The sequence below is a fragment of the Nerophis ophidion genome, linkage group LG07 (assembly GCF_033978795.1).
Source record: "Nerophis ophidion isolate RoL-2023_Sa linkage group LG07, RoL_Noph_v1.0, whole genome shotgun sequence".
Lineage (NCBI taxonomy): Eukaryota > Metazoa > Chordata > Actinopteri > Syngnathiformes > Syngnathidae > Nerophis > Nerophis ophidion.
The window spans coordinates 25,114,120-25,141,347 of record NC_084617.1 but is presented as its reverse complement, the minus strand read 5'-3'; the positions used below and the strand labels follow the sequence as shown (position 1 = coordinate 25,141,347).

Here is a 27,228-nt window from a genome sequence, read left to right as displayed (position 1 = left end):
CCACCGTAAATTTTACAGTAAAATTCTGACGAATGAGCTGCCATTTTTTTATCTGTAAATTATACAGTTGTTGTTTTTACGGTGTATTACAGTAAATGGAAAAAACTGTAACACATTTGTATTTCAGTAAAAAACTGTCAATTGCCTGAATTAAAAAAACAGTGGTACTGCTTTTCAGTTTACAATAATATGTTGTAAAAAACACCATACATTTTACAGTAAAATTCTGTTAAATGAGCTGCCAGTGTTTTTCGTAAATTCTACGGTTGTTGTTTACTGTAAATAAAAAAAAATGGTACCAAATTCTTTCGGGTAAAAAACTGGCAACTTAGTTGGCAGATTTCTAAAAAAAACAGTGGTAAATAACTTCGACGTGGCCCTCAAAGAAAAAGGAGACAATCCAAGCTCACCAGGGTGCAGCAGACGGCTCTCAAACGTGGATTTGAGCGAGGTGAGGAGCTGCTGGCGTTGGTTGGTTCTTTCTAAACAGAACTTGAGGTCTTCAATGGCGGCTTTGGATTCTGGGAAGTCTGAAAGAGGAAGACAATGAGCGCCTCTTGAAATGCAAACATGTCGGTAATCCTGGCTCACCTCGGATAATGCTGAAGAGCTCTTCGATCCTCATGTTGACGTAGATCCTGCAGAAGAACTGGTGCATGTGGCATCTCCACTGCTTCAGCACCGAGCTGGAAGACGCCGCACCCTGGATGTGGCTGGCGAAGACACGGCCTAGCCAGCCCACCACCAGCTCCAGCCACTGCGCACGGAGAGTGGACGTGTGAAGAAGAGCTCCTGAAGGGCTTGCAAGATGCGAGCGCTACTTTGTTTTTTTGTTGACTAAAAATCTTTGTCTAAGGTATCGTCAACAACCTATTTTCCCCTGACTTAAGTAGGATAACTAATCAAAACAAATGCACGTTGACTAAAATAATAACCAAATTAACTGACTACTTAGTCAATGAATAAAAACAAGACAAAAATGTTGTTCTTTGGGGGAGTTTATTGAAGCGTCTGACGCTTCAATAGTGAAACAGACCTGGAGGGATGAACATCTATAAATATATATATATGAAAACACACACACACACACACACACACACACACACACACACACACACACACACACACACACACACACACACACACACACACACACACACACACACACACACACACAAACACAGACACACACACACACATATATATCCATCCATTTTCTACCGCTTATTCCCTTTGGGGGCGCTGGTGCCTATCTCAGCTACAATCAGGCGGAAGGCGGGGTAAACCCTGGACAAGTCGCCACCTCATATATATATATATATATATATATATATATATATATATATATAGGACTGCAAATCTTTGGGTGTCCCACGATTCGATCAATATCGATTCTTGGGGTCGTGATTCGATAATATATTGATTTTTTCGTTTTGATTCGATTCGATTTAAAAACGATATTTTTTCCGAATCAAAACGATTCTGTATTCATTCAATACATAGGATTTCAGCAGGATCTACCCCAGTCTGCTGACATGCAAGAAGAGTAGTAGATTTAAAAAAAAAAAGCTTTTACAATTGTAAAGGACAATGTTTTATCAACTGATTGCAATAATGTAAAAATGTTTTAACTATTAAACGAACCAAAAATATGACTTATTTTATCTTTGTGAAAATATTGGACACAGAGTGTTGTCAAGCTTATGAGAAGCGATGCAAGTGTAAGCCACTGTGACACTATTGTTCTTTTTTTTAATTTTTATAAATGTCTAATGATAATGTCAATGAGGGATTTTTAATCACTGCTATGCTGAAATTATAACTAATATTGATACTGTTGTTGATAATATTCATTTTTGTTTCACTACTTTTGGTTTGTTCTGTGTCGTGTTTGTGTCTCCTCAATTGCTTTGTTTATTGCAGTTCTGAGTGTTGCTGGGTCAGGTTTGGTTTTGGAATTGGATTGCATTGTTAGGGTATTGCTGTGTAGTGGTTTGTTGGATTGATACATTTTTTTTTTTTTTTTTAAAGTCACAAAAAATTTTTATCGATTTTTTAAAAATGAGAATCGATTCCGAATCTCACATTGTATTCGAATCGATTTTTCCCCACACCCCTAATATATATATATATATATATATATGTATGTATATATATATATATATATATATATATATATATATATATATATATATATATATATATATATATATATATATATATATATATATATATATATGTGTGTACATATATTCTAGATTTCTATCACTGTTTGCTGTATTTGAACAGGCCAGTGGCCAAGACGTCAACATTAGTACCCAAGCCATGGGTAACGTACACATCTGTGAAGGCACCATTAATGCCGAAAGGTCCATACAGGTTATGGAGCAACATATGTTGTCATCCAAGCAACGTTATCATGGACGCCCCAGCTTATTTCAGCAAGACAAGTGTTACAACAGCGTGGCTTCATAGAAAAAGAGTGCGGGTACTTTCCTGGCCCGCCTGCAGTCCGGATCTGTCTCCCATCGAAAATGTGTGGCGCATTATGAAGCGTAAAATATAACAGTGGAGACCCCGGACTGTTGAACGACTGAAGCTCTACATAAAACAAGGATGGGAAAGATTTCCACTTTCAAAGCTTCAACAATTAGTTTCCTCAGTTCCCAAACATTTATTGAGTGTTGTTAAAAGAAAAGGTGATGTAACACAGTGGTGAACATGTCCTTTGCCAACTACTTTGGCACGTGTTGCAGCCATGAAATTCTATGGTAAATATTATTTGCAAAAAAAAATTAAAAGTTTATGAGTTTGAACATCAACATCTTGTCTTTGTAGTACATTCAATTGAATATTGGTTGAAAAGGATTTGCAAATAATTTTATTCCGTTTATATTTACATGTAACAAAATTTCCCAACTCATATGGAAACGGGGTTTGTAGATGACTAAAACTAAAGTAATTTAGATGGGTTGCCCACATATGTGGTCCTCTCCAAGGTTCTCATAGTCATCATTGTCACCGACGTCCCACTGGGTGTGAGTTTTACTTGCCCTGTCGTAGTGATTTGTGTTGTGGTTTGTGCAGCCCTTTGAGACACTAGTGATTTAGGGCTATATAAATGAACATTGATTGATTGATTGATGACTAAAACTAAACTAAAACTATCATATTTTCTTGAATTGCAGCCGGAGCGCTAATTAATTTAAAACCTCTTTTCACTCCTGCGTTTACTAAAGGCATGCGGTAAAAGTAAGCATGCGCTAATTATTTTAGAACCTTTTCTCACTCCGGCACTTACCAAAGGTATGCAATAAAAATTTGAGTGTGATGTAAGCTTGGACCTTAAATCCTACGGAATAGCTCTTAATCTACTTCCCTTCATGCGATTTCAAATTATCGGTATTGAAATCAGCCTCCTCCATTTTGAAAATGATGACAGGGGAAGTGTCACTTGTGACGTCACAAGTTTGACCCGGCGGTAATACTAAGCATGCGCTAATTATTTTGGGAAGCGAGTTTGACCCAGCAGTAATTCAAGGCAGGCGCATGCTATATGCCCTGTAGCAATTCAAGGAAATACGGTAAATCATTTTAGATGACTACACCTAAATAGATTTTGTCGACTAAAAGTAGACTAAAACAAAAGCCTATGACTAAAGCTAAATGAAAATCTGCTGTCAAAATGAAGACCAGAGTGCTACCTCCTGAAAGTCGAGCAGGAAGGAGCGCTCGTACTCGCCCCTGCAGTGCTGCTCCATCCAGCGCTCGATGAGTCTGTGCAGGATGGAAGTGACGGCGTCCGAGCTGACCCACTCCAGCAGCTCCATCTTGGACCTTCGCGCACATTTGATGGATCATGTGGCGCACGTTCAAGAGGCACAAACAGCGACTGTTTAACTCACAGAATGTGGCTGAGCTCATGCAGTTGTTTGAGGGCCTCCTCGCACCAGCACTCCTCATTTGGGACCGCACAGCCAGGGCAGGAGCCTGCATCTGGAGCTTCGGCGCCCACGGCCCCGCCCTGCCCCTCCTGCTTCATATACACAGAGAAGGTCCTGCTGTAGAACTCCAGCACTCGATCCTGGAGAACCCGTGACGGGGGGAAGAGGAGGAGACCCCTGATGATGGTATAGGCCCGCTCCGGGAGGGTCCCGGGTCCCGGTCCACACAGTCCGTCACGGCCCTCATCCTGCCACGTTCCGAGCCTGTCCAAGCCAACTAGAAGAACAAGTACAAGAATCAATGTCAAACTTTCAACATATTCGCCATCTCACTCTACTTGGATAACTTGCCCAAAAACGGCTGGAGACGGTCCAGGAGAGTCCGGAACGCGGTGAGGAGAACCCAGGCCCGACCTCTCTCCTCCAGCTCGTTCTCCACCTGCCTGAATCCAGACCAGAACTCCGGAACCACGGAAGACGACAGACGCATCTGCAGCGTCTCCAGTAACCAGCTGGCCAGCAGCTGACCCAGACCTTGCCCGACCAACACAACTAGGGAATTTGACAGATTCTGGTCCACCGTCCTGCCAGGACACATCTGATCCAGACCAGAACAGAGTCAGGATTAGGGTCTTATTTTCCTCAAGTAAACAACACAAGTCATATTTATGTTTAAAGAGTTCAAATGTTGATTTGAACAAGATTATCTTAAATACCGACCAGAGCTGCTGTGACGTTGTCCCAAGCTTCGGCGACTCCAAACTGAGGTTCGCTTTCCATCACAATTTCATTCATTTTTTTTACGCGTTAGCAACAACAATACAGAATATACTGGATATTCCTATAAATATTTGTAAACGGAAATATAAAGGGACACTAAAATGTTTTGCTGTAGCACTTTAGCGCTGCTCATTTTTGTTCTTCTTCTTCGTTTACTTTTTGCCTGACGTCGCAGTGATGGTGACACAATGCTGCCACCCAGCGGCCATAAAGGTAACACTCGCATTGCCCTCCACTAATGTCAAAGACTGTTGGAGATGCAGTTGTTTGAGTTTATTTTTAATACTTAGTGAATACGTTGTATTTCATATGGTGAGATAAATACAATTATCAATACGTTCAGAATGTTTATCACGGTTCTTCTTACAGTTTCTTAAATTAGATCTTATTAGTACAATGTTCGATTTCTTTACTTAATTCATTCATCCATCCATCTATCCATCTTCTTCCGCTTATCTGAGGTTGGGTCGCGGGGGCAGCAGCCTAAGCAGGGAAGCCCAGACTTCCCTCTCCCCAGACACTTCGTCCAGCTCCTCCCGGGGGATTCCGAGGCATTCCGAGGCCAGCCGGGAGACATAATCTTCCCAACGTGTCCTGGGCAGGGGCGTTGCCAGACAGATTTCACTGGGGCAAGTGCCCCACTGTTGATCTGCAGTGCCCCAGTAAAAAATTCACCAATAAAAAAAAATGCTTCAGAGTTTTAAGTCTACATAACATAGACAACAGTGCACATACTACTTAGTATGGTAATTGATTGCTACTGTATTCAATCCACTAACAATGAGCACATGGCTAATTAATATGGTAATTTATTTACGTGTGGATCGAGACTTCAGTTGAGAGAGAGAGAGAGAGAAAGAGAGAGAGAGAGAGAGAGAGAGAGAGAGAGAGAGAGAGAGTGTGTGTGTGTGTGGGGGGGGGGGGGGTGAGAATCACTGCGTGAGGTAGGTAACGTTAGCCAACAACAATTTGTTTATTACATTATTTTGATTTTGAATTGACTCAAACTGTAACTCCTAGATGGATATCAGAAAGTTATTCGCCCGCAGCAGAAAAGAAGCAGCAGGAATGAGAGATGTAAGTGAAGTCCTAGCTAGCTAGGCAACATCATTGTCTTAAGTTGATGCTAAGTTAGCTAACGTTATTCCTTGTATCAAGACAAACATATTCATTTGCTGTACGAGCTGTCGGGGGAATTTCCAATGAACATGAAACATAATGTTGGTTATTGTCTGCTGGTTCTGCATCAATGATGATTTGGAGTAAGCATGTGTGAGTTGAGTGCTTCTCAAATGGTTTATCTTCAGGAAGAAAAACATTTTCCATATCATCAAGTCGTGAGCCAAATTTTTAAATCATTCAAGTTTATTTCACAGAAAAATAGCACAGTAGACTTGTCTTGTTAATCGGTGTGACTTTGACTAAAATAATCTTGTTTTTTCACCAGAAAAATGGCTACAGCTAAAGCATCTGGTTTTGTTTCCAGAAAAAAATTGTAACATTTCTGTATTTGTTTTCAGAAAGATGGCTGAAAATATCGGGTTTTGTTGCCCCATTTAGATTTAAAAAAATATACTTCCATGTCTGTCCTGAGTCCTCCTCCAACTTGTTAGTCGGTTTGCCTTTTGCAAAAATACTCACTAATAGTCACTAGAAAAATGGCTAAAAATATCTGGTTTTGTTGCCACAATTTGATTTTTTTCTCCCTAAACTTTTTTTTTTTCCACGCACACATCCGACTGCGACTTACTGAAAATGACACACAATCCACTTTTATGTCACGACCCACCAGTTGGGAACCACTGCTCAACTGTATAACAGTTACTGTAATATTTCCATGTCTGTCCAGAGTGATTGGCCACTTTGCAAAAATGAAAACGAGACGTTACAGTTTACTTCTCAGAAAATGATTCCCTGAACAGACACACAACAGTTGTTCATTTATTCTACTACTGTGGCTTTATTGTTTTGGTTATATTTTATAGTATCTGAAATAGGATTAGCCACATTGCCATAAATGGAAATTAAATAACATAAAAGAACCCAGAGATGTAGGGGTGCTTTATTTCTTGTTTTACTTTTGTAGATGTTAAATTTGCAGATGATTACTGCAATATATATTTCAAAAAGATTCATTGCTCTTCCTTTTTGCTTTTACCAGTAGCAGTTTAGAAGTCTGGAGTAAAAAAGTGCACAAGTAGGTCAAATGCATTAGTTAATTTCAGGTGGTTAATCAAATATCCATAAAACATAGTCTGATATGACTTCATAGTTTAAAGCACTATTTATTTATTTTTTATGATACATAAGTGCTAAAAATGTTTTTTCTTGCGCGCTTTGCACGATCACATGAATTATTTGTGCCCCAGTACAGTATTAGGTCTAGTGACGCCCCTGGTCCTGGGTCTTCCCCGTGGCCTCTTACCGGTCGGACGTGCCTGAAACACCTCCCTAGGGAGGCGTTCGGGTGGCATCCTGCCCAGATGCCCGAGCCACCTCATCTGGCTCCTCTCGATGTGGAGTAAAAGCGGCTTTACTTTGAGCTCCTCCCAGATGAAAGAGCTTCTCACCCTATCATGAAGAGATGCCTTGCAACCCGGCGGAGGAATCTCATTTCGGCCAGTTGTACCCGTGATCTTGTCCTTTCGGTCATAACCCAAAGCTCATGACCATGGGTGAGGATGGGAACGTAAATTGACAGGTAAATTGAGAGCTTTGCCTTCCGGCTCAGCTCCTTCTTCACCACAATGGATCGATACACCGTCTGCATTACTGAAGACGCCCCACCGATCCGCCTGTCGTTCTCCTGATCCACTCTTCCCTCACTCATGAACAAGACTTCGAGGTACTTGAGATGCTTTTACTTAATCCATTCCATAATTTAAAGGCCTACTGAAACCCACTACTACCGACCACGCAGTCTGATAGTTTATTTATCAATGATGAAATATTAACATTGCAACAAATGGCTTTTTAGTTTACCAAATTGCAATTTTAAATTTCCCGGGCGTTTCTTGTTGAAAACGTCGCGGAATAAAGACGTGTACGCGTGACGTCACGGACTGTAAGGAAATATGAGCGCTGCGCACACACACAGCTAAAAGTCGTCCTCTTTAACCGCATAATTACACAGTATTTTGGAGATCTGTGTTGCTGAAACTTTTGCAAATTGTTCAGTTAATAATGGAGAAGTCAAAGTAGAAAGATGGAGTTGGGAAGCTTTAGCCTTTAGCCACACAAACACGCGGTGATTCCATGTTTAAAATTCCCGGAGGTGAAGCTTTCCTATGGATCAGAGCGGTCAAGCAAACATGGATCCTGACCAAATGTCCACCAGCAGTTTTCGGTGAGAAATTTTTTTTTTAACTTGATTTTTTTTTTCTTTCTAGTCCGTCGCTATCAATATCCTCAAACACAAATCTTTCATCCTTGCTCAAATTAATGGGGAAATTGTCATTTTCTCGGTCCAAATAGCTGTTTTTGTTGGAGGCTCCCATTAAAAACAATGTGAGGATGTGAGGAGCCCTCAACGGGTGACGTCATCGTCTGCGACTTCCGGTAAAGGCAGGGCTTTTCTATTAGCGACCAAAAGTTGCGAACTTTATCGTCGAAGTTCTCTACTAAATCCTTTCAGCAAAAATATGGCAATACCGCGAAATTATCACGTATGACACATAGAATGGACCTGCTATCCCTGTTTGAATAAGAAAATCTCTTTTCAGTAGGCCTTTAATTACACATGCTCCAAAGACATACCCCTGGGGATTGGGGACACTAAATTGACCCTAGTGTGTGAATGTGAGTGTGAATGTTGTCTGTCTATCTGTGTTGGCCCTGTGATGAGGTGGTGACTTGTCCAGGGTGTAAACCGCCTTCCGCCCGAATGCAGCTGAGATAGGCTCCAGCACCCCTGCGACCCAAAAAAGGGACAAGCGTGTCGTGGTCCATTTACCATTCAGTGGTCAATTGTACGGAATATGTACTGAACTGTGCAATCTACTAATAAAAGTTTCAATGAATCAAAAGTGGGTTTTGTTGCTTGATGACTTCCAGGAATGTGTTACTCCCTCTCGTATACACTAGAGGGCGGTTCTGCCAAAATGACGTAATTGTTTGAAGCACAGAAGAAGAACTAGCACTAGCGGCGTTCTGTGGACAACAATCATGGCGATGGACAGCGAGTAAGTTAGTAGACAACTTGTCTCAATGGTCTCCTTTTAAATTGCTGCCATTTAGTGGCAGTCGAACACCGTATCGTCCCATTGTGTCAAACCCGCTCCCGGCGGTGCTAAGTAGCCACGTTTAGCTAATATGAGCTAAAGTTAGCCTCGGCGGTCTGACAGCTTGAAACATAAAAATATTATCCTTCACATGTGAAGCCATTAATGAGCCGTAAGTGTAAAGTATGAATGATGTTGACTTCCTCCTCCAGTGTGCAGTGTGAGATAGAAGTTCTGCAGTCCATCTACTTGGAGGACCTGCAGGTCACCAGGACACAGGATGGGTGATGGCGTCATCATGTCACGTGTTTATTTGATATGTTTACAAATATGCCTTAACACACGTGCGTTGGGATTGCAGGGCCTGGGAGGTCAGCCTGGTTCTGTATCCGTCCACAGCCGAGGATTCCGGCTCCCAGTTTGTCCGACTCACCCTGAAGTTGACCCTGGACCAGCAGGTTTTGATTGATTGATTGAAACTTTTATTAGTAGATTGCTCAGTACAGTAGATATTCCGTACAATTGACCACTAAATGGTAACACCCGAATACGTTTTTCAACCTGTTTAAGTCAAAGTCCACGTAAATCAATTCATGGTACAAATATATACTATCAGCATAATACAGTCATCAAACAAGTTAATCATCAGAGTATATACATTGAATTATTTACATTATTTACAATCGGGGGGTGGGGGGGGGGGGTATTAGGTTTGGTTGATATCAGCACTTCAGTCATCAACAATTGCATCATCAGAGAAATGGACATTGAAACAGTGTAGATCTGACTTGGTAGGATATTTACAGCGAGCAGTGAACATAGTGAGTTCAGAAAGCATAAGAACAAGTATATACTGTACATTTGATTATTTACAATCCGGGGAGGTGGGATGTGGAGGGGGGAGGGTGTTAGTCAAGGGTTGAAGTTGCCTGGAGGTGTTCTTTATAAATTATAAATAGGTTGTACCTTTATAGCGCTTTTCTACCTTCAAGGTACTCAAAGCGCTTTGACTCTACTTCCACATTTACCCATTCACACACACATTCACACACTGATGGCGGGAGCTGCCATGCAAGGCGCTAACCAGCACCCATCAGGAGCAAGGGTGAAGTGTCTTGCTCAGGACACAACGGACGTGACGATGTTGATACTAGGTGGGGATTGAACCAAGGACCCTCGGGTTGCGCACGGCCACTCTACCACCGCGCCACGCCGTCCTTTAAGTGCGGTTTTGAAGGAGGATAGAGATGCACTTTTTTTAACACCTATTGGGAATGCATTCCATATTGATGTGGCAAAGAAGGAGAATGAGTAAAGACCTTTGTTAGATCGGAATCTGGGTTTAACGTGGTTTGTGGTGTTCCCCATGGTGTTGTGGTTATGGCAGTCATTACAAGTTAAGGAAGTAGTTTGACATGTACTTCGGTATCAGGGAGGTGTAGCAAATTTTATAGACTAGGCTCAGTGCAAGTTGTTTTACTCTGTCCTCCACCCTGAGCCAGCCCACTTTGGAGAAGTGGGTAGGAGTTAGGTGTGATCTGGGGTGGGGGGTCTAAAAGTAACCTGACCAACTTGTTCTGGGGTGTTTGGAGTCTAGATTTGAGGGTTTTGAAAGTGCTAGGGAAGTGCTTCTCAAATAGGGGTACGCGTACCCCTGGGGGTACTTGAAGGTATGCCATGGGGTACGTGAGATTTTTTTAAATATTCTACAAATAGCAACACTTCAATAATCCTTTCATAAATATATTTATTGAATAATACTTCAACAAAATAAGAATGTAAGTTCATAAACTGTGAAAAGAAATGCAACAATGCAATATTCAGTGTTGACAGCTAGATTTTTTGTGGACATGTTCCATAAATATTGATAATAAAGATTTCTTTTTTTGTGGAGAAATGTTTAGAATTAAGTTCATGAATCCAAATGGATCTCTATTACAAACCCCGTTTCCATATGACTTGGGAAATTGTGTTAGATGTAAATATAAACGGAATACAAGGATTTGCAAATCCTTTTCAACCCATATTCAATTGAATGCACTACAAAAATGTTTAAACTCAAACTTTTTTTTTTTTTTGCAAATAAAAATTAACTTAGAATTTCATGGCTGCAATACGTGCCAAAGTAGTTGGAAAAGGGCATGTTCCCCACTGTGTTACATCACCTTTTCTTTGAACAACACTCAATAAACGTTTGGGAACTGAAGAAACTAATTGTTAAAGCTTTGAAAGTGGAATTTTTTCCCATCCTTGTTTTATGTAGAGCTTCAGTCGTTTAACAGTCCGGGGTCACCGCTGTCGTATTTTACGCTTCATAATGCGCCACACATTTTCGATGGGAGACAGGTCTGGACTGCAGGCGGCCCAGGAACGTATCCACTCTTTTTTTACGAAGCCACACTGTTGTAACACTTGTCTTGCTGAAATAAGCTGGAGCGTCCATGATAACGTCGCCTGGATGACAACATATGTTGCTCCATAACCTGTATGTACCTTTCAGCATTAATGGTGCCTTCACAGATGTGTAAGTTACCCATACCTTGGGCACTAATACACCCCCATACCATTACAGATGTTGGCTTTTGAACTTTGCGCCTATAACAATCGAATGGTTATTTTCCTCTTTGTTCTGGAGGACACCATGTCCTCTGTTTCCAAATATAATTTGAAATGTAGACTCCTCAGACCACAAAACACCTTTCCACTTTGCATCAGTCCATCTTAGGAGAGCTCGGGCCCAGCCAAGCCGGCGGCGTTTCAGGATATTGTTGATGAATGGGTTTGGCTTTTCATAGTAGAGTTTTAACTTGCACTTACAGATGTACTTGCACTTACAGATGTAGCGAACAACTGTAGTTACTGACAGTGGTTTTATGAGGTGTTCCAGAGCCCATGTGGTGATATCCTTTACACACTGATGTTGGTTTTTGATGCAGTACCGCTTGAGGGATCAAAAGTCCGTAATATCATCGCTTACGTGCAGTGATTTCTCCAGATTCTCTGAACTTTTTGATGATTTTACGGACCGTAGATGGTAAAATCCCTAAATTCCTTGCAATAGCTAGTTGAGAAATGTTGTTCTAAAACTGTTCGACAATTTGCTTACAAAGTGGTGACCCTCACCCCATCCTTGTTTGTGAATTACTTAGGATTTCATGGACGCTGCTTTTATACCCAATCATGGTACCCAACTGTTCCCAATTAGCCTGCACACCTGTGGGATGTTCCATATAAGTGTTAGATGAGCATTGCTCAACTTTATCAGTATTTATTGCCACCTTTCTCAACTTCTTTGTCACGTGTTGCTGGCATCAAATTTTAAAGTTAATGATTATTTGCAAAAAAAAAAATGTTTATCAGTTTGGACATCAAATATGTTGTCTTGGTAGCATATTCAACTGAATATGGGTTGAAAATGATTTGCAAATCATTGTATTCTGTTTATATTTACATCTAACACAATTTCCCAACTCATATGGAAACGAGGTTTGTACAATCCCCAGAGAGGGCACTTTAAGTTGATGATTACTTCTATGTGTAGAAATCTTCATTTATAATTTAATCGCTTGTTTATTTTTCAACAAGTTTTTTGTTATTTTTATATGTTTTTTTCCAAATAGTTCAAGAAAGACCACTACAAATGAGCAATATTTTGCACTGTTATACAATTTAATAAATCAGAAACTGATGACATAGTGCTGTATTTAACTTCTTTATGTCTTTTTTTCAACCAAAAATTCTTTGCTCTGTTTAGGAGGTACTTGAATTAAAAAAATGTTGACAGGGGGTACATCACTGAAAAAAGGTTGAGAACCACTGTGCTAGGGTACCAGGAGGTGCAAGCGTAATCGAAAAAGGGTTGAACGGGAGTTCCCGCTAGAATCTTCAAAGTGCTTTTGTTGACCAGAGAGGAGATTCTGTAGAGAAATCTCGTTCGTTGGTTGACCTTTTTGATTACCTTACAGCAGGTAACGCCTGGGAGCACCTGAGTTCCGGCAGTCTGGATGTTGCACGTTAACTTCCTGTGTTGTGTGTGCCCCAGTATCCGTGCTCGTCTCCGCACATTTCCATCCACAACCCGCGGGGTCTGTCGGACAACAAGCTGCGCAGGTGAGCCTTCCAAAGATGTACTTCTTCCGCCGCCGTCAACTGACGCCATGTTTTTGTTTTTCTTCTTTCAGTGTACACAAATGTCTGCAGATGGAAGCAGAGTCGTGCGTCGGCTCGCCTGTCTTGTATCAGCTGATCGAGGTCACAGCCTTCACTCGTTTCCACCTCAAACAAGATGTGAAGTCGTGTTTTATTTCCAATAATTTGTTCCTCAGAAAGCCAAAGAAATCCTGACTGAAAGCAACATACCTCATGGAAACTGTGTCATCTGCCTCTACAGCTTCAAGGTAATCGTGCAGTGCTCGTACTAGACCTGAGCCGATGTTCGCTAAGTAAATTGTACAAACAATGAATGAAAATAAACTCTTGCAAGCGAGCTTAAAAGCTAACATGAAAACAAGAGACATTAATGTCTTCCTAACTAAACTTGTGTAAACATTTCTGTCTAAACTACTAACATACAGTATTCACATTAAACATAAACAAATGTGCAATCTTTGCACAAAGGGATCGATTTTTTAAACGCCACAGTGTCAAGGGGAAACTGGTCAAAATATATTAGTATGTGCATAAGTACATTTTGAGCACATTCAATATTAACCGTGATCATTTTGGTCACAATAAATTCATTTAAAGATTTTATTTATTGTTTGGTTTGCGTTTATTTGAGGGTCCCCCACCCCCTCAACAAAAAACGAACCTATTTTAATGCTTCTGCTATGATTTATTTTTTAAGTGCAAAATTTTGCTGACAGAATATATTTTATTTGTTTTATTTGTTTGTTTTGGATATCAAAGAGTTTAAATTACAATTACAATGTACAAATGTTCGAGAAATAGAAGTTTATTGCATTTGAAAGGGTATGCATGCATTATTATTTCATCAGCGGTTAATTTGGTCTCACAATAATGCTGACAATAAAATTGTTTACTTTTAATTTTTGCTTTTCGGTAGACAATATTTTTTGTATACTAGCTTGAATTTTGCCTGAAAGTAATTAAAATATTAAATATTTATATAGAATATTTGACATTTTTTTAAATTATATTTTTAGGTAAAAAATAATTACCGAAAATATTTTATAATAAAAATCTTTCTAATAAATCTTTTAAAGTTTACTATAATTTTTAGTCCAAAAATCCAACTAGTATACCAAAAATCCTGTCTGACTAAAAGCACATTAAAAAAGTATATGAATGAGAAGACATAATGAACCTTTTTGAGAAAAAACTTCTCTACAAGTATCAACACCAAGTTTTAATTTACCAAGTATAATTAATATTTTTGGCCACTGTAAAATTACAGTTTGAACAGTAACACTGTGTGAATATAAGAAAATAAACACAATAATTAAGTGATTCTTTGGCGTACCACTAGATAGAGCCAGTATTACAATTTAAGAATCACTGAATTACCGCCGAAATGCAGCCGAGATAGGCTCCAGCACCCCCCGCATCCTAGTTTTTGAGGACCAGTCATAGACAATTTTAGAGTGAAAAGCACATTTTATTTTCACTCGCATAGAAATCATTTTAGCTTAGATTTTTTTTCCCTGGCTTTGAGACTATCCCGAAGATCACTGCCGGAAGACACAACAAACTCCCTTTTTTGTCTCTCATGGACACACACTTGTTGTTGTGAACTTTGGACTAGCGACTGCAAATACATACAGGGCCGCGGAACAGAGACACACTACGGGCTTATACACACACACAAACACACACACACACACATCCACAAAAAAAAATAAACGCCACACAGACACCCTCCTGTCCCCCAATCCAACGCCCTCGACGCAATCCCGTAGGGGTGATGAATGGATGGTCAGCGCCTGATAGCTGTGGCCTACCACCATGACCTTGAACTACCTTCCCTATGTTGCTAGATATCTCGAGATGTATGTTGTAATATGTATATGTGTTTTGCTATGGAGGTTTTTTCTCACTCCGAACTGGGCCCCCTTAGGAGCCCAGTCTGGATTGTATTTTTTTTACTCATCCTTCCCCAGCGTTTACCTTTTTCCCATCTTTTACGCCTTATGGCGACCCATCAGCGTTCTTGTTCTGTAACCCTGTACACTGTTTGTTTGTCTAATCTTGAACAGGTTTGTGCTGAAAACAAAGTTTTGTTGTACTTGTTGCAATGACAATACAGACCTACCTACCTAAAAGGACAAGCGGTAGGAAATGGATGGATGGATGAATTAGAACAAACCATTCTGAATGTGTCCAGGAGGGGGAGACATTCACCAAAACCTGCTGCTACCACTACTTCCACTCGCACTGCCTGGGCCGCTACGCCAGCCACTCGGAGAAGGAGCTCCGCCTCCGAGAAAAGGAACTGGCAGAGGACAAGACGGCAACACGCCATCAGGTCACACATTACCGGCTGCGCTCCGTCATGAGAGTCCAGCCGGGCCTTCTAACGAGCCGCGTGACGTATTCCACTAGGAGCTGACAGTGGTGTGTCCCGTTTGCCGCGAGCCTTTGGCCTATGACCTGGATCACCTGCTGGCCAGCGCCGCACCCCTGCTGCCCGAGGTAAGGCACATGTCTGCAAGCGGGAGGCGGTCAGCTTTACCGCGCCTTCTCGTCCTCCAGTTGGACGGCGCCGGCCTCGAGTCCAGTTTTCAACAAAAGTGGCGAGAGCTTCAAAAGGTTCTGGAGAGACAACGGAGGAGAGGCGGGGTCATCGATCCCGAGATGGAATCCAACCGTTTCCTCATCCACACTAACGAGGTGAGTGCATCACGTGACCCCAAAGCGGCATCAGCTGGGATGTTTGTTGTGTTTCGCAGGCGCCACCTGTTGATGAAGACGCCATCCAGGACCCAGCACCAGCCTTTGCCCCGCAGGAGGGTCCTCTGCCATCGCGACACTTCATTCCCACGGCGACGCAATGCCGAGGCGCTCACGCCCACAGGCGCCACAGCCGCGGCAGGGGTCTGAGGCGAGGCGGCGGGCCCAAGCCGCATCACGCCAGAGGCGCGGCTCTAGCAGAACACATGGACGGACTCAGCCTGTCCTCGCACACCTCCGAGGGGTCACCGGGCGCCAACACTGAGGGACGCACGGAGTTCCGGGAGACGCGTGAACCAAAAATGACCCACTTCGTGTATCGTCAGGCAGGAAGTCGCGGCCTGAAATGTTCTGCAGGTGGGGGGGGCCAGCGTGGCAGGAGGAGGGGTCCCCCGCAACACCACCACTGGGACCCCAGAGCATCGAGAGGAGGCGCTCCCTGTCAGCAGTGGGTGGGGGACAGGGAGGAGGGGCTATGACCAAAGGCCACAGCAGGTTCAGAGATGAGCACACAAAAACACATTCATTTATTAAAATCTCTGGAAAAAGAATTTGGTTTCAATCTCTCTCATTGATGCTTATTATAGTTATTTTGATTTGAAAGGTAAGCGCGGTCCGTCGAAGGGCGGGTCCGTGCGTGATGACGTAAACAGGCGTCCTGTATGCCATATTGGCGCTTTGTTGTGAAGGCGGGCGTGCGCGTTTGTTTTGAAGCGTAGTGCGCGGACGGCTGGCGGGAACGTAACCCAGCAAAGACGGGTTCAGAAACGACCATGGACGCGGATCTGGACGCGACTCAGGCGGACAACGATGGCGGAGATGTGGACGCTCGCATTCCGACTGCCTGCTCGTCGAACGGCAGCGGCGGAGAGGACGACGAGGCGGACGCTCATGTTCGAGAAGCGGGAGGCTCCATTAGTCAGCTCACGCCGGACCGAACCGGGCTACTCGGCAGGGAACAAGAAGTGTCGGTAGAAATTGGAGGCACTTATTTGTGTCAACGCGCCGACAAAACATGGCGTAAGTTGTTCCCTGCTAGCATGGTAGCATGCGGCGGTAACCGTTTCTGACGTGTGCTCATATTCACAGACATATTTACGTAGACGCCATATTGGATGGGGCAATGGAGAAAAAGCTACCACCAACCAGTTTATAGTCCTAATACCTATGTGTCTTTGGCAAAAGTTGCACAAGTTGTTTTTCATACCCATTTGTGTAAAGAAAATATTTAAAGGCGGCCTATTTACTTACGTTAGTTTACGTAGTATATTTGCCACATCCAATATGGCGGGCCCGCTGATACGTTGCAGCGTATTTATGTTTACGCCATCCCGGAAAACCAAATCGTTCCACGCATGCGCCAGGACTTTTTGCGACTTCACGTGCTGTGATATTCATTCGTATTTTGTGTAAAACGGATAGTTTACGTAGTAGTAAAATAGGACAATAATAAAGGATGAAAAAAAAAATCTGGTTGAATTATCGTCACAATTCAAATCATTTTCACTCGTCTGCCATTGCAATAAATGACGCACAGGGGTGCCACTGACTCATTACGTAATTTCTCTATTAAATGTACTTTTTTTGTAGAAAACAAGACACTTAATATAAATATCTGCTGCCTGACAAAAATGTAAATTGAAGTATTTGATTCAAATAAAGAATTAAAGTGTATTCTTAAATTACGTTTTTTTGTATGTATTATTTTATATTACATTGCTTTTTAAAGGCCTACTGAAATGAGATTGTCTTATTTAAATGGGGACAGCAGGTCTATTCTATGTGTCATACTTGATCATGTCGAGATATTGCCATATTTTTGCTGAAAGGATTTAGTAGAGAATATTGCCGATAAAGTTCACAACTTTTGGTCGCTAATAAAAAGGCCTTGCCTTTACCGGAAGTAGCAGACGATGTGCGCGTGACGTCACGGGTTGTAGGGCTCCTGACATCCTCACATTGTTTATAATCATAGCCTCCAGCAGCAAGAGCTATTCGGACCGAGAAAGCGATGATTTCCCTATTAATTTTGAGCGAGGATGAAAGATTTGTGGAAGAGGAAAGTTAGAGTGAGGCACTAAAAAACAAACAAAGAAAAAGCAACGGCTCTGGGCGGCGGCAGTGGGTGCGTTTCAGATGTAATTAGACACATTTACTAGGATATTTCTGGAAAATCCCTTATCTGCTTAATGTGTTATTAGTATTTTAGTGAGATTCTACTGTCATACCTGAAAGTCGGATGGCTGCGGTGAACGCCAGTGTCTCTGAGAGAAGCCGAGGAGCCAAGATCACAGCTGCCTTTTTGACAGCTACAGGAGGAGGTCCCATAATCCACTGAAGTCTCTGGTAAGAGCCGACTTAATATCACAATTTTCCCATCCAAAAACTTGCTGGTTGGCGTAGAGAAACATGTTTGCTTGACCGCTCCGTGTTAAAGCTTCACAACAAACAAAGAAACACCGGCTGCGTTTCGGTGCTAAAGGCAGCTGCAATCCACCGCTTTCCACAAACAGCATTCTTATTAGATGTCTCCATTATTAATTGAACAAATTGCAAAAGATTCAGCAACACTGTGTAACATTCTGCGACGTTTTCAACAAGAAACTCCGTGGGAAATTTAAAATTGTAATTTAGTAAACAAAACCGGCCGTATTGGCATGTGTTGCAATGTTAAGATTTCATCATTGATATATAAACTATCAGACTGCGTGGTCGGTAGTAGTGGGTTTCAGTAGGCCTTTTAAGTGAATAAAAAAGAAGAGCATGGTTACGGTCATAAGCATAACTGCCGTAAAACAAGTTGACAGGAAGTGATGCAATCTTGGCACATGCGTGGACTAACCGCGTAGTGACACGCCGGTCACTTAATCACTGTCAGCTAATTCCAACTGGTTCCGAAAACCAGACAAGATCAAGCAATGACATCATGGGGTCATCAGAAGATCATAGCACTTCCGGTTTGATTGAGTCAACCGCCAGGACACGTGTTTGCGTGTTTGCTGACATTGTTATGATCTGCTGGGATGTTATTAAAGTCACGTTTTTGTGGCAGATGCGGCCGAAGTCATTCAGTCCCGACTCAATGAGCAGGAAGGAAGAGAGGAGTTCTACGTGCACTACGTGGGATGTAAGTCTCACAAATACACGCGCACGCACACACACTTCGGTTGTGGTGCTCATGTGATAACTTCAGTCAACAGACGTCTGGACGAGTGGGTAGGCAAAGCTCGCCTGGCGCTCACCAAGACGGTGAAGGACGCTGTGAGGAAGAGCGTGGAGATCGGCGGCGTGGGCGACCTCGGAGAACAACCGGAGCGCAAAATCACGCGCAACCAAAAACGCAAACATGACGAGATCAACCACGTGCAGAAGGTGCGTGGGGGTGTGCTTGCTGACCCGTGGGGGCTCGCTCGGCTTGGCGGCGGCGTCTGAACCCACATTTTGTCCACGCAGACGTACGCCGAAATGGACCCGACCACGGCCGCACTGGAGAAGGAACACGAGGCGGTAAGCGCCGGCGTGGTGTGCTTTGATGTCACGTGCCTCCTCGTCACGCCCCCGTTTCTTCCACAGATCACCAAAGTCAAATACGTGGACAAGATCCAGATCGGAAACTTTGAAATCGACGCTTGGTACTTCTCGCCGTTCCCCGAAGACTACGGCAAGCAGCCCAAACTTTGGATCTGCGAGTACTGCCTGAAGTACATGAAGTACGAGAAGACCTTCAGACACCACCTGGTCAGTAGTGCACACACACTGCACACCCTGTACACATATAATTTTGTAGTATACTTAGAATGTGGGAGTACACCTGGAATGTGGAAGTACACCTAGATTGTAGTTGTACACATTCTCTGTAGACTTTGTACACGTAAAATGTAGTAGTACACCTAGAATGGGGTAGTACACATAGAATGTAGTAGTGCACCTAGAATGTTTTAGTACACCTAGAATGTAGTAGTAGTACATGTACAATTTAGTAGGACATCTAGAATGTAGTTGTACACGTAAAATGTAGTAGGACAACTGGAATGTAATTCTGCATCTAGAATGGGGTAGTACACATACAATGTAGATGTTGTACTCGTACAATGTGGTAGTACACCTAGAATGTGGGAGTACACCGAGAATGTAGTTGTACACATTCAATGCAGACGTTGTACACATATAATGTAGTAGTACACTTAGAATGGGGTAGTACACCTACAATGTGGTAGTACACCTAGAATATAATAGTACACCTAGAATGTGGTACTACACCTAGATTGTAGTAGTACACCTAGTAGAGATGGGCGGATAGGCAATTATATCAACCGTCATCCAACCGCCGTCCACCCGAACCAACATTTTATCAGGACCGTACCCGCCCGCCAACCGCCCGCTGAAATACATCAGAGGTTGTCCGCCTTTACCACTCACCGAGCTATTTAGACCTGTTTCACAGAGTAATGAAGACTATTGGAGCCGCTGATGCTCCCGCGACCATCCAATAGCGTTCATCCTGATGACAAGAATATGGGCGTGCTCTGAAGCCATTGCCTTAGACACCTTCAACAACATGTACGGACCGATTGTTGGTCCGGCATCATGTTGTGTGCAGCTTCCGCAATTACACGTTCAAGATTGAAAGGCATACTGGATGTCACAGAGTAAACTGATGGTTGTGATATTAACAACTTTAACACTTACTATAATGCGCCACGCTGTGAAGCCACACCCAACAAGATTGACAAACACATTTCGGGAGAACATCCTCACAGTAACGCAACACAACAAATACCCATACTCCTTTGTATTCATGACACTTCCTGAATATATTATACACCCCTGCGCCCCCAACCCCGCCCACCTTACCGACGCACGGGGGGTTGCTGCTAGCGGGGTGTATAAAATAGTCAGGAGTATCATGAATACAAAGGATTATGGGTATTTGTTGTGTTGCATTTATGTTGCGTTACTGTGAGGATGTTCTCCCGAAATGTGTTTGTCGTTCTTAATTGGTGTGGCTTCACACCCATCCATCCATCCATCCATTTTCTACCGCCCATTCCCCCCTGGGGTGGCGGGGGGCACTGGCGCCCATCTCAGCGTGGCGCATATTACTAAGAGTGTTAAAATTGTTTATATCACAACCATTAGTGTACTCTGTGTCACCCAGTATGCCTTGCAGTTGTGTGCGTGTTGCTGCGGAAGCCACACACAACATGATGCTGGACTGACAAGCAGATCGTACATGTTGTAGAAGGCGACAAAGTCAATTACGGGACGGCGTGGCGCAGTGGGAGAGTGGCCGTGCGCAACCCGAGGGTCCCTGGTTCAAATCCCACCCAGTACCAACCTCGTCACGTCCGTTGTGTCCTGAGCAAGACACTTCACCCTTGCTCCTGATGGGTGCTGGTTGGCGCCTTGCATGGCAGCTCCCTCCATCAGTGTGTGAATGTGTGTGTGAATGGGTAAATGTGGAAGTAATGTCAAAGCGCTTTGAGTACCTTGAAGGTAGAAAAGCGCTATACAAGTACAACCCATTTATTTATTTATTTACGTCATAGCACGCCCTAATACTTATTATCTGGGTGACTACCGGCAGTCATTCAGGAGAATAATAGCGTTTTTTATTGTCTACTTCGCTTCATGACACGGGTCTTAAATGGCACTTTGAATGGCAAAGAATACCGACCGCAGAACCATGTATATCAAATATTTCCGGATGGTTCAACCGCCACCCGCCCGAATCTAATTAAAATCTGTTTTTTCGTCATGTCAACCGCCCGACCCGCGGTTTATCCGCGGACTCCTCGGATGAGACCGCAAACCGCGCATCTCTAACACCTAGAATACAGTAGGACAATTAGAATGTAGTCCTACACGTACAATGTAGTAGGACAACTAGAATGTAATAGTACACCTAGAATGGGGTAATACACATAGAATGTGGTAGTACACCTAGAATGTGGTAGTGCACCTAGATTGTGGTATTTTACCTAGAATGGGGTAGCACACCTAGAATGTAGTAGTACACCTAGAATGTAGTAGTACACCTAAAATGTGGTAGTACACCTAAAATGTGGTAGTACACCTACAATGTAGTAGTACACCTAGAATGTAGTAGTACATCTAAAATGTGGTAGTACACTTACAATGTAGTAGTACACCTAGAATGTAGTAGTACACCTAAAATGGGGTAGTACACCTAAAATGGGGTAGTACACCTAAAATGTGGTAGTACACCTACAATGTAGTAGTTCACCTAGAATGTAGTAGTACACCTAAAATGGGGTACTACATTTAAAATGTAATAGTACACGTAGAATGGGGTAGTACACATACGATTTAGACGTTGTACACGTACAATGTAGTAGTATATCTAGAATGTAGTAGTGCATGTACAACGTAGACGTTTTACACACAGAATGTAGTAGTACATGTACAATGGAGACGTACTTGTACATTATAGACGTACATGCAGAATGTAGTAGTACACATAGAATAAAACTGTTGTACACAGAATGTAGCTGTTGTACACATAGAATGTAGTTGTACACATAGATTGTAGACATTGTACTCGTAAAATGTAGTTGTACACGTAGAATGTAGACGTACACGTAAAATGTAGTTGTACACAGATTGTAGACGTTGTACACTTAAAATGTAGTTGTACACGTAGAATGTAGACGTACACGTAAAATGTAGTTGTACATGTAGAATGTAGACTATACATGTAGAATATAGTAGTTCACATAGAATGTAGATGTGTACACGTAGAATTGAGAAGTTGTACATGTTGAATGTAGACATGCAAGTAGAATGTAGTTGTACGTGTAGAATACACACGTAGAATGTCGAGCAGGGGTGTCAAATGTACGGCCCGCTGGCCGGATCAGGCCCACAAACGGGTTTTATCCGGCCCGCGGGATGAGTTTGCTAAGTATACAAATTAACCTAAAATTTTTGAATGAAAGAAACAGCTCTTCTACATGTGTCTACTGGATGTTGCAATAGCAATTCTTTGTATCTGGATGATGGTACATATGCACAAAATAAACCACATGATGTTAGTACATCAATCGTGGAAAATAATCAAACTACATACACGACAAACTGTAATTTGATTTTGATATTTTTTTATCTTGATTGATTGAAAATGAACACCATTGAGTTGACTGATGAACATTATCACATCATTCAGTCAGAAAATATAAATAACAACAAATAAAGATAGAATACTATTAACCGCAACATGTAAGTGTAAAAAACAACATTATGATTTGTACATTTTCAGAATGTGCTTCTTCTATTTTTAAACACAGAAAACAATCTGAAGGTATCTTTATTTTTAAGTTATCGTGCAGGGATTTTACCAGTCTGGCCCACTTGGGAGTAGATTTTTCTCCATGTGGCCCCCGATCTAAAATGAGTTTGACACCCCTGATGTAGAGGTACACGAAGAATGGAATTGTACGTGTAGAATATACATGTAGAATGTAGTTGTACATGTAGAATATACATGTAGAATGCAGCCACTTGTAGAATGTAGTATTTCTGATCATTCACCCTTGACCTGTGTGTGTGTGTGTGTGTGTGTGTGTGTGTGTGTGTGTGTGTGTGTGTGTGTGTGTGTGTGTGTGTGTGTGTGTGTGTGTGTGTGTGTAGTCCCACTGCCAGTGGAATCAGCCTCCAGGCAAAGAGATCTACAGGAGAAGCAACATCTCCGTGTATGAAGTGGATGGACGTGACCACAAGGTGAGTTCATCACACAGACTGCACCAATAATAGATCAATAACAGATCAATGAGCGTGATCAGTGTGCTGTGTCATCACCGAGCAGATCTACTGTCAGAACTTGTGTCTGCTGGCCAAGCTCTTCCTGGACCACAAGACTCTGTACTTTGACGTGGAGCCCTTCATCTTCTACATCCTAACAGAGGTCAACAAACAAGGAGCACACATCGTTGGCTACTTCTCCAAAGTAAGATGTCCATCATGGAGGACGTGTGTGTGTGCGTGAGTGGGAGGGTGGTGTCCGGCCGGGAACTAAAGCACCGCTGGTCGTGTTGCAGGAGAAAGAGTCTCCAGACGGGAACAACGTGGCGTGTATTCTCACGCTGCCGCCTTACCAACGCCGAGGCTACGGGAAGTTCCTCATCGCCTTCAGTGAGCGTGACGCCTGTTAGCTTACATCGCCACGTCACACTGATTGTCACACTGTGCGTGCGTGTGTGTGTGCGTGTGTGTGTGTGCGTGTGTGTGTGTAGGCTATGAGCTGTCAAAGCTTGAGAGTGCGGTGGGTTCCCCCGAGAAGCCCCTGTCAGATCTGGGCAAGCTGAGTTACAGAAGCTACTGGTCCTGGGTTCTTCTGGAGATCCTACGAGATTTCCGAGGAACGCTCTCCATCAAAGACCTCAGGTACGCACGCACACTCGAGCACTTGACGCGCTTGACGTGGGCCCCTCCCCCCCAGCCAGATGACCAGCATCACGCAGAGCGACATCATCAGCACGCTACAGTCGCTCAACATGGTCAAGTACTGGAAAGGTCAGCACGTCATCTGCGTCACGCCCAAACTGGTGGAGGAGCACCTCAAGAGCGCCCAGTACAAGAAACCGCCTATCACAGGTGAGTGGGCGTGGCTTGCTATGCCACACACACACACACACACACACACACACACACACACACACACACACACACACGCACACACACCACTCCCCCCCACTGGTCTCACGCCACTTGTTGTCCCCTCTGGTCCACAGTGGACACCATGAGCTTGAAGTGGGCACCTCCCAAGAACAAACAGGCCAAGTTGTCCAAGAAGTGAGGGGGGGCGGAGCCACGTACATGACATCACTTCCTGTCGCATGTAAATAAGTTGTTATTTTCTTAAATAAATACATTTTCTTTAAAACAAGGTGTGAAAGATTTTTATTCCAAAACGTTGTCGTTCAAAGGCACCGTTAGAACCATAGAATAACATTTTACAGGAAAACAAGTAAAAACATGTCTTCATGGTGACAAAAGTTGCACATTCTGGACCTCTGGAGAAAAAAATTAAATAAACACTTCTCAAAATGAATCGGTCTTGATTTGTGGCAACTAACAATTCAAATCCATTTTAAATAAATGGATGAAATAAACACTTCTTAAAATGAATCGGTCTCGATTTGCGGCAACTAACAATTCAGATTCATTTTAAAATAGTGGATACAATATGCAATTTAATTTGTGTCTTATTTACAAAGTTTTTTTTATTAACACATTTTTGCATTTTTTTTTTTTTACATCAAATTATGCTGACAACTTAATTGAGGAAAAATTAATGAGTAAAATGTATCCATCCATCCATCCATCCATTTTCTACCGCTTGTCCCGTGGGGGTGTATTTAAATATTTCAAAATTAATCAGTTTTTTTACAACTATGTATGTATTTTTTATTAAACAAAACATACATATACAAACACATTGAGGCACTTCCAACACAATACAACTCAACATTTTTTCAATAATTTATAACAGGTTGAGCAATTTACATAATAAATCAGATTAAATAAAATACTTACACAATATATATATAAAGTAAACATAAATATAAGAGACAATACAAATTAGATTAAATATATTTACATGTAAAAAAAAAATAAAACTACTCCAGAACAACTTAAATTCCTCAATTAGGATGCTATTTTAAGGGCTTTTCTACATGTAACCATTTTCCAAGATTTTAGTAATAATTTGAGTTTTAGTAAGCACAAATTGCCTTTAATGTATGAACAATTTAGCTGGCAACAGAACATTCACACAGCTGTTTATTAATCAAGTGCAGAAACATTCTTTGCTTCACAACTTCTGGTTAATTAAGAATCAGCCAATGGGGCCAAAAATGTGCAGTCACGTGAAGTTTTTTTTTTTACAGAAAGTCTTGCAGCGACGAATATTTCTGCACCAAATTTTCATATACTGAGATTTAAAACACTGGACTTTAAAAAAACAGAATTTTTTAAACACACCCATTTTACTCGCAATTTTCAATTGAATGAAATTGTCAACATATTTTGATGTAAAAAAAAGAAAAAAAAACACTGTCAAAAAAAAAAAAACGTTGGTCAAAAGGACACAAACTGACCTCCACACTAAATCAAGAGGACATTCGCCATATTTTTTTATAGAATTAATGTGAAAGATTTGTTCCACCAATCACGATAAATGTATTCTGGACACTTCAGTGTACTACAAGTGTAGTATTTTTGTGTGTGTATTTTTACGATCGTGGCAAATTCGTCACTCTTTCCATCACAATTTTAATGCTGGTAGCTTTTTTTCTATGGAAATACAATAAGAACAATGTAATTTTAATAAGTGACACACTATTCAAGTATAACAATAAATTAATTAAATACAAAAGAGCTAGCTTACATGAAGCTTGGAAAGTCACGTGACTGTCACGTGACAAATGTGAAATAAAGTTAAATCAAGCACAAAACTTAAAACACATTTTAAAATCTTCCTATGAATTAAATATCACAGTGTTGATCTTTCATTCACATGTACTTTGACGTGACCTTCATTATGCTAATGAATTTCACGTTAAGGCAGTATCGTTAGTCGAATTGGACAATAAATACTTCATCAATACCTACAAAGTCAACGCAATGGGATCAATAAATAGGTTGATTGATAAGTTATCAGTCTGTGTCAAGTATAGTGAGGAAAACAGATGGCGTGAGTTCGAATCCCGGCCAGCGTCTCAATTGGAACAGAAGAGCAGGAGCAATTCTGGCATCTCGCCACTAAGCGGCGCCATTTAACTTTTACTTTGAGGAACAGACTGTTTCATTGTTCCTGTCAGCTTCACACAATAAAACGTTTCACGACAGAAATTTTCGAAATAAAATGCTTTTAAAGTGACACACATTGACGGGAGGGGCGTGTTAAATAAGAAATAAATAAAAAGGTGGGCGTCTTCCAGGTGCGTCTGCTACCTGATGCGTCCGTCCTGCCGGGCCGGGCCCAGTTCTGACTTGGGGTCCGGACTGTGCGAGCTCCACGTGGTCAGGCGGCAGCGTTGCATGATGGGACACGCGCTGGGGCCCGTGGAACAGACGTCCGCTGCCGACCAGTAGGCCTCCAGCAGGCGGTCCAGCCAGCGCCGTAACCCGGCCCCCGTCAGCCCGGCGTTGGCCTCCGCCTCCTCCACGGCGCCCAGGCTGACGGGCAGTCTGAGGACCGGGTTGAGGCCGTGGAAGCTCTGCTCCATGTAGGAGTTCTTGGCCGGGCCGCCGTGAAGACGCAACGCCTCCTCTGGGGGGTGGGTCAAAGATAGCCGCCACAAAAAGAAACAACACTGTCAGCACCAGGGAGAGTATGGACTGGTTCCGGTTCC

At 42.3% G+C, this 27,228-nt stretch overlaps 4 protein-coding genes and 1 long non-coding RNA gene across 8 annotated transcripts in view; 2 read left to right on the top strand and 3 right to left on the bottom strand.

Annotated features, from left to right (window-relative positions):
- The window catches only part of anapc2 (anaphase promoting complex subunit 2), a 15,233-nt gene extending 10,323 nt beyond the window's left edge, over nucleotides 1–4,910 (bottom strand). The window contains exons 1-6 of the mRNA XM_061905745.1: nucleotides 4,665–4,910; nucleotides 4,296–4,542; nucleotides 3,906–4,221; nucleotides 3,705–3,837; nucleotides 592–757; nucleotides 411–530 (exon numbers count right to left, since the gene is read on the bottom strand). Coding sequence (XP_061761729.1) covers nucleotides 411–530; nucleotides 592–757; nucleotides 3,705–3,837; nucleotides 3,906–4,221; nucleotides 4,296–4,542; nucleotides 4,665–4,739 — 1,057 coding nt within the window. The 5' untranslated portion in view covers nucleotides 4,740–4,910. The remainder of the gene's footprint in view (nucleotides 1–410; nucleotides 531–591; nucleotides 758–3,704; nucleotides 3,838–3,905; nucleotides 4,222–4,295; nucleotides 4,543–4,664) is intronic.
- Nucleotides 4,911–8,820: 3,910 nt separating this feature from the next.
- rnf25 (ring finger protein 25) lies at nucleotides 8,821–16,404 on the top strand. Of its 2 annotated transcripts, XM_061905743.1 has the most exons (10): nucleotides 8,821–8,905; nucleotides 9,157–9,228; nucleotides 9,306–9,402; nucleotides 12,984–13,054; nucleotides 13,126–13,195; nucleotides 13,270–13,341; nucleotides 15,288–15,428; nucleotides 15,506–15,595; nucleotides 15,656–15,793; nucleotides 15,853–16,404. In XM_061905743.1, exons 1-10 carry the CDS (start codon nucleotides 8,889–8,891, stop codon nucleotides 16,330–16,332), a joined length of 1,248 nt encoding a protein of 415 aa, XP_061761727.1. In that variant the 5' UTR covers nucleotides 8,821–8,888; the 3' UTR covers nucleotides 16,333–16,404. The 2 variants fall into 2 exon arrangements, with proteins under 2 accessions (XP_061761727.1, XP_061761726.1); XM_061905742.1 differs by lacking the exon at nucleotides 8,821–8,905 and having other exon boundaries at nucleotides 9,122–9,228; nucleotides 12,987–13,054.
- LOC133556117 (uncharacterized) lies at nucleotides 12,644–17,181 on the bottom strand. The gene is made up of 2 exons (XR_009807455.1): nucleotides 17,105–17,181; nucleotides 12,644–13,382 (listed from the first exon to the last, which is right to left on the bottom strand). It is a non-coding gene; the product is annotated as an uncharacterized LOC133556117 (long non-coding RNA).
- Nucleotides 16,507–24,758, top strand: kat8 (K(lysine) acetyltransferase 8). 2 transcript variants are annotated; one of them, XM_061905740.1, is made up of 11 exons: nucleotides 16,509–16,873; nucleotides 18,906–18,980; nucleotides 19,047–19,225; nucleotides 19,307–19,360; nucleotides 19,427–19,591; nucleotides 23,504–23,593; nucleotides 23,679–23,819; nucleotides 23,911–24,004; nucleotides 24,106–24,256; nucleotides 24,312–24,466; nucleotides 24,604–24,758. In XM_061905740.1, the coding sequence occupies exons 1-11, from the start codon at nucleotides 16,627–16,629 to the stop codon at nucleotides 24,666–24,668; spliced, it is 1,416 nt and encodes a 471-aa protein (XP_061761724.1). In that variant the 5' UTR covers nucleotides 16,509–16,626; the 3' UTR covers nucleotides 24,669–24,758. The 2 variants fall into 2 exon arrangements, with proteins under 2 accessions (XP_061761725.1, XP_061761724.1); XM_061905741.1 differs by lacking the exon at nucleotides 24,604–24,758 and having other exon boundaries at nucleotides 16,507–16,873; nucleotides 24,316–24,457.
- LOC133556114 (xylosyltransferase 1-like) overlaps nucleotides 24,756–27,228 on the bottom strand; it is a 30,816-nt gene continuing 28,343 nt past the window's right edge. For both annotated transcript variants that reach the window (XM_061905738.1, XM_061905739.1), the window contains exon 11: nucleotides 24,756–27,146. In XM_061905738.1, coding sequence (XP_061761722.1) covers nucleotides 26,824–27,146 — 323 coding nt within the window. In that variant the 3' untranslated portion in view covers nucleotides 24,756–26,823. The remainder of the gene's footprint in view (nucleotides 27,147–27,228) is intronic.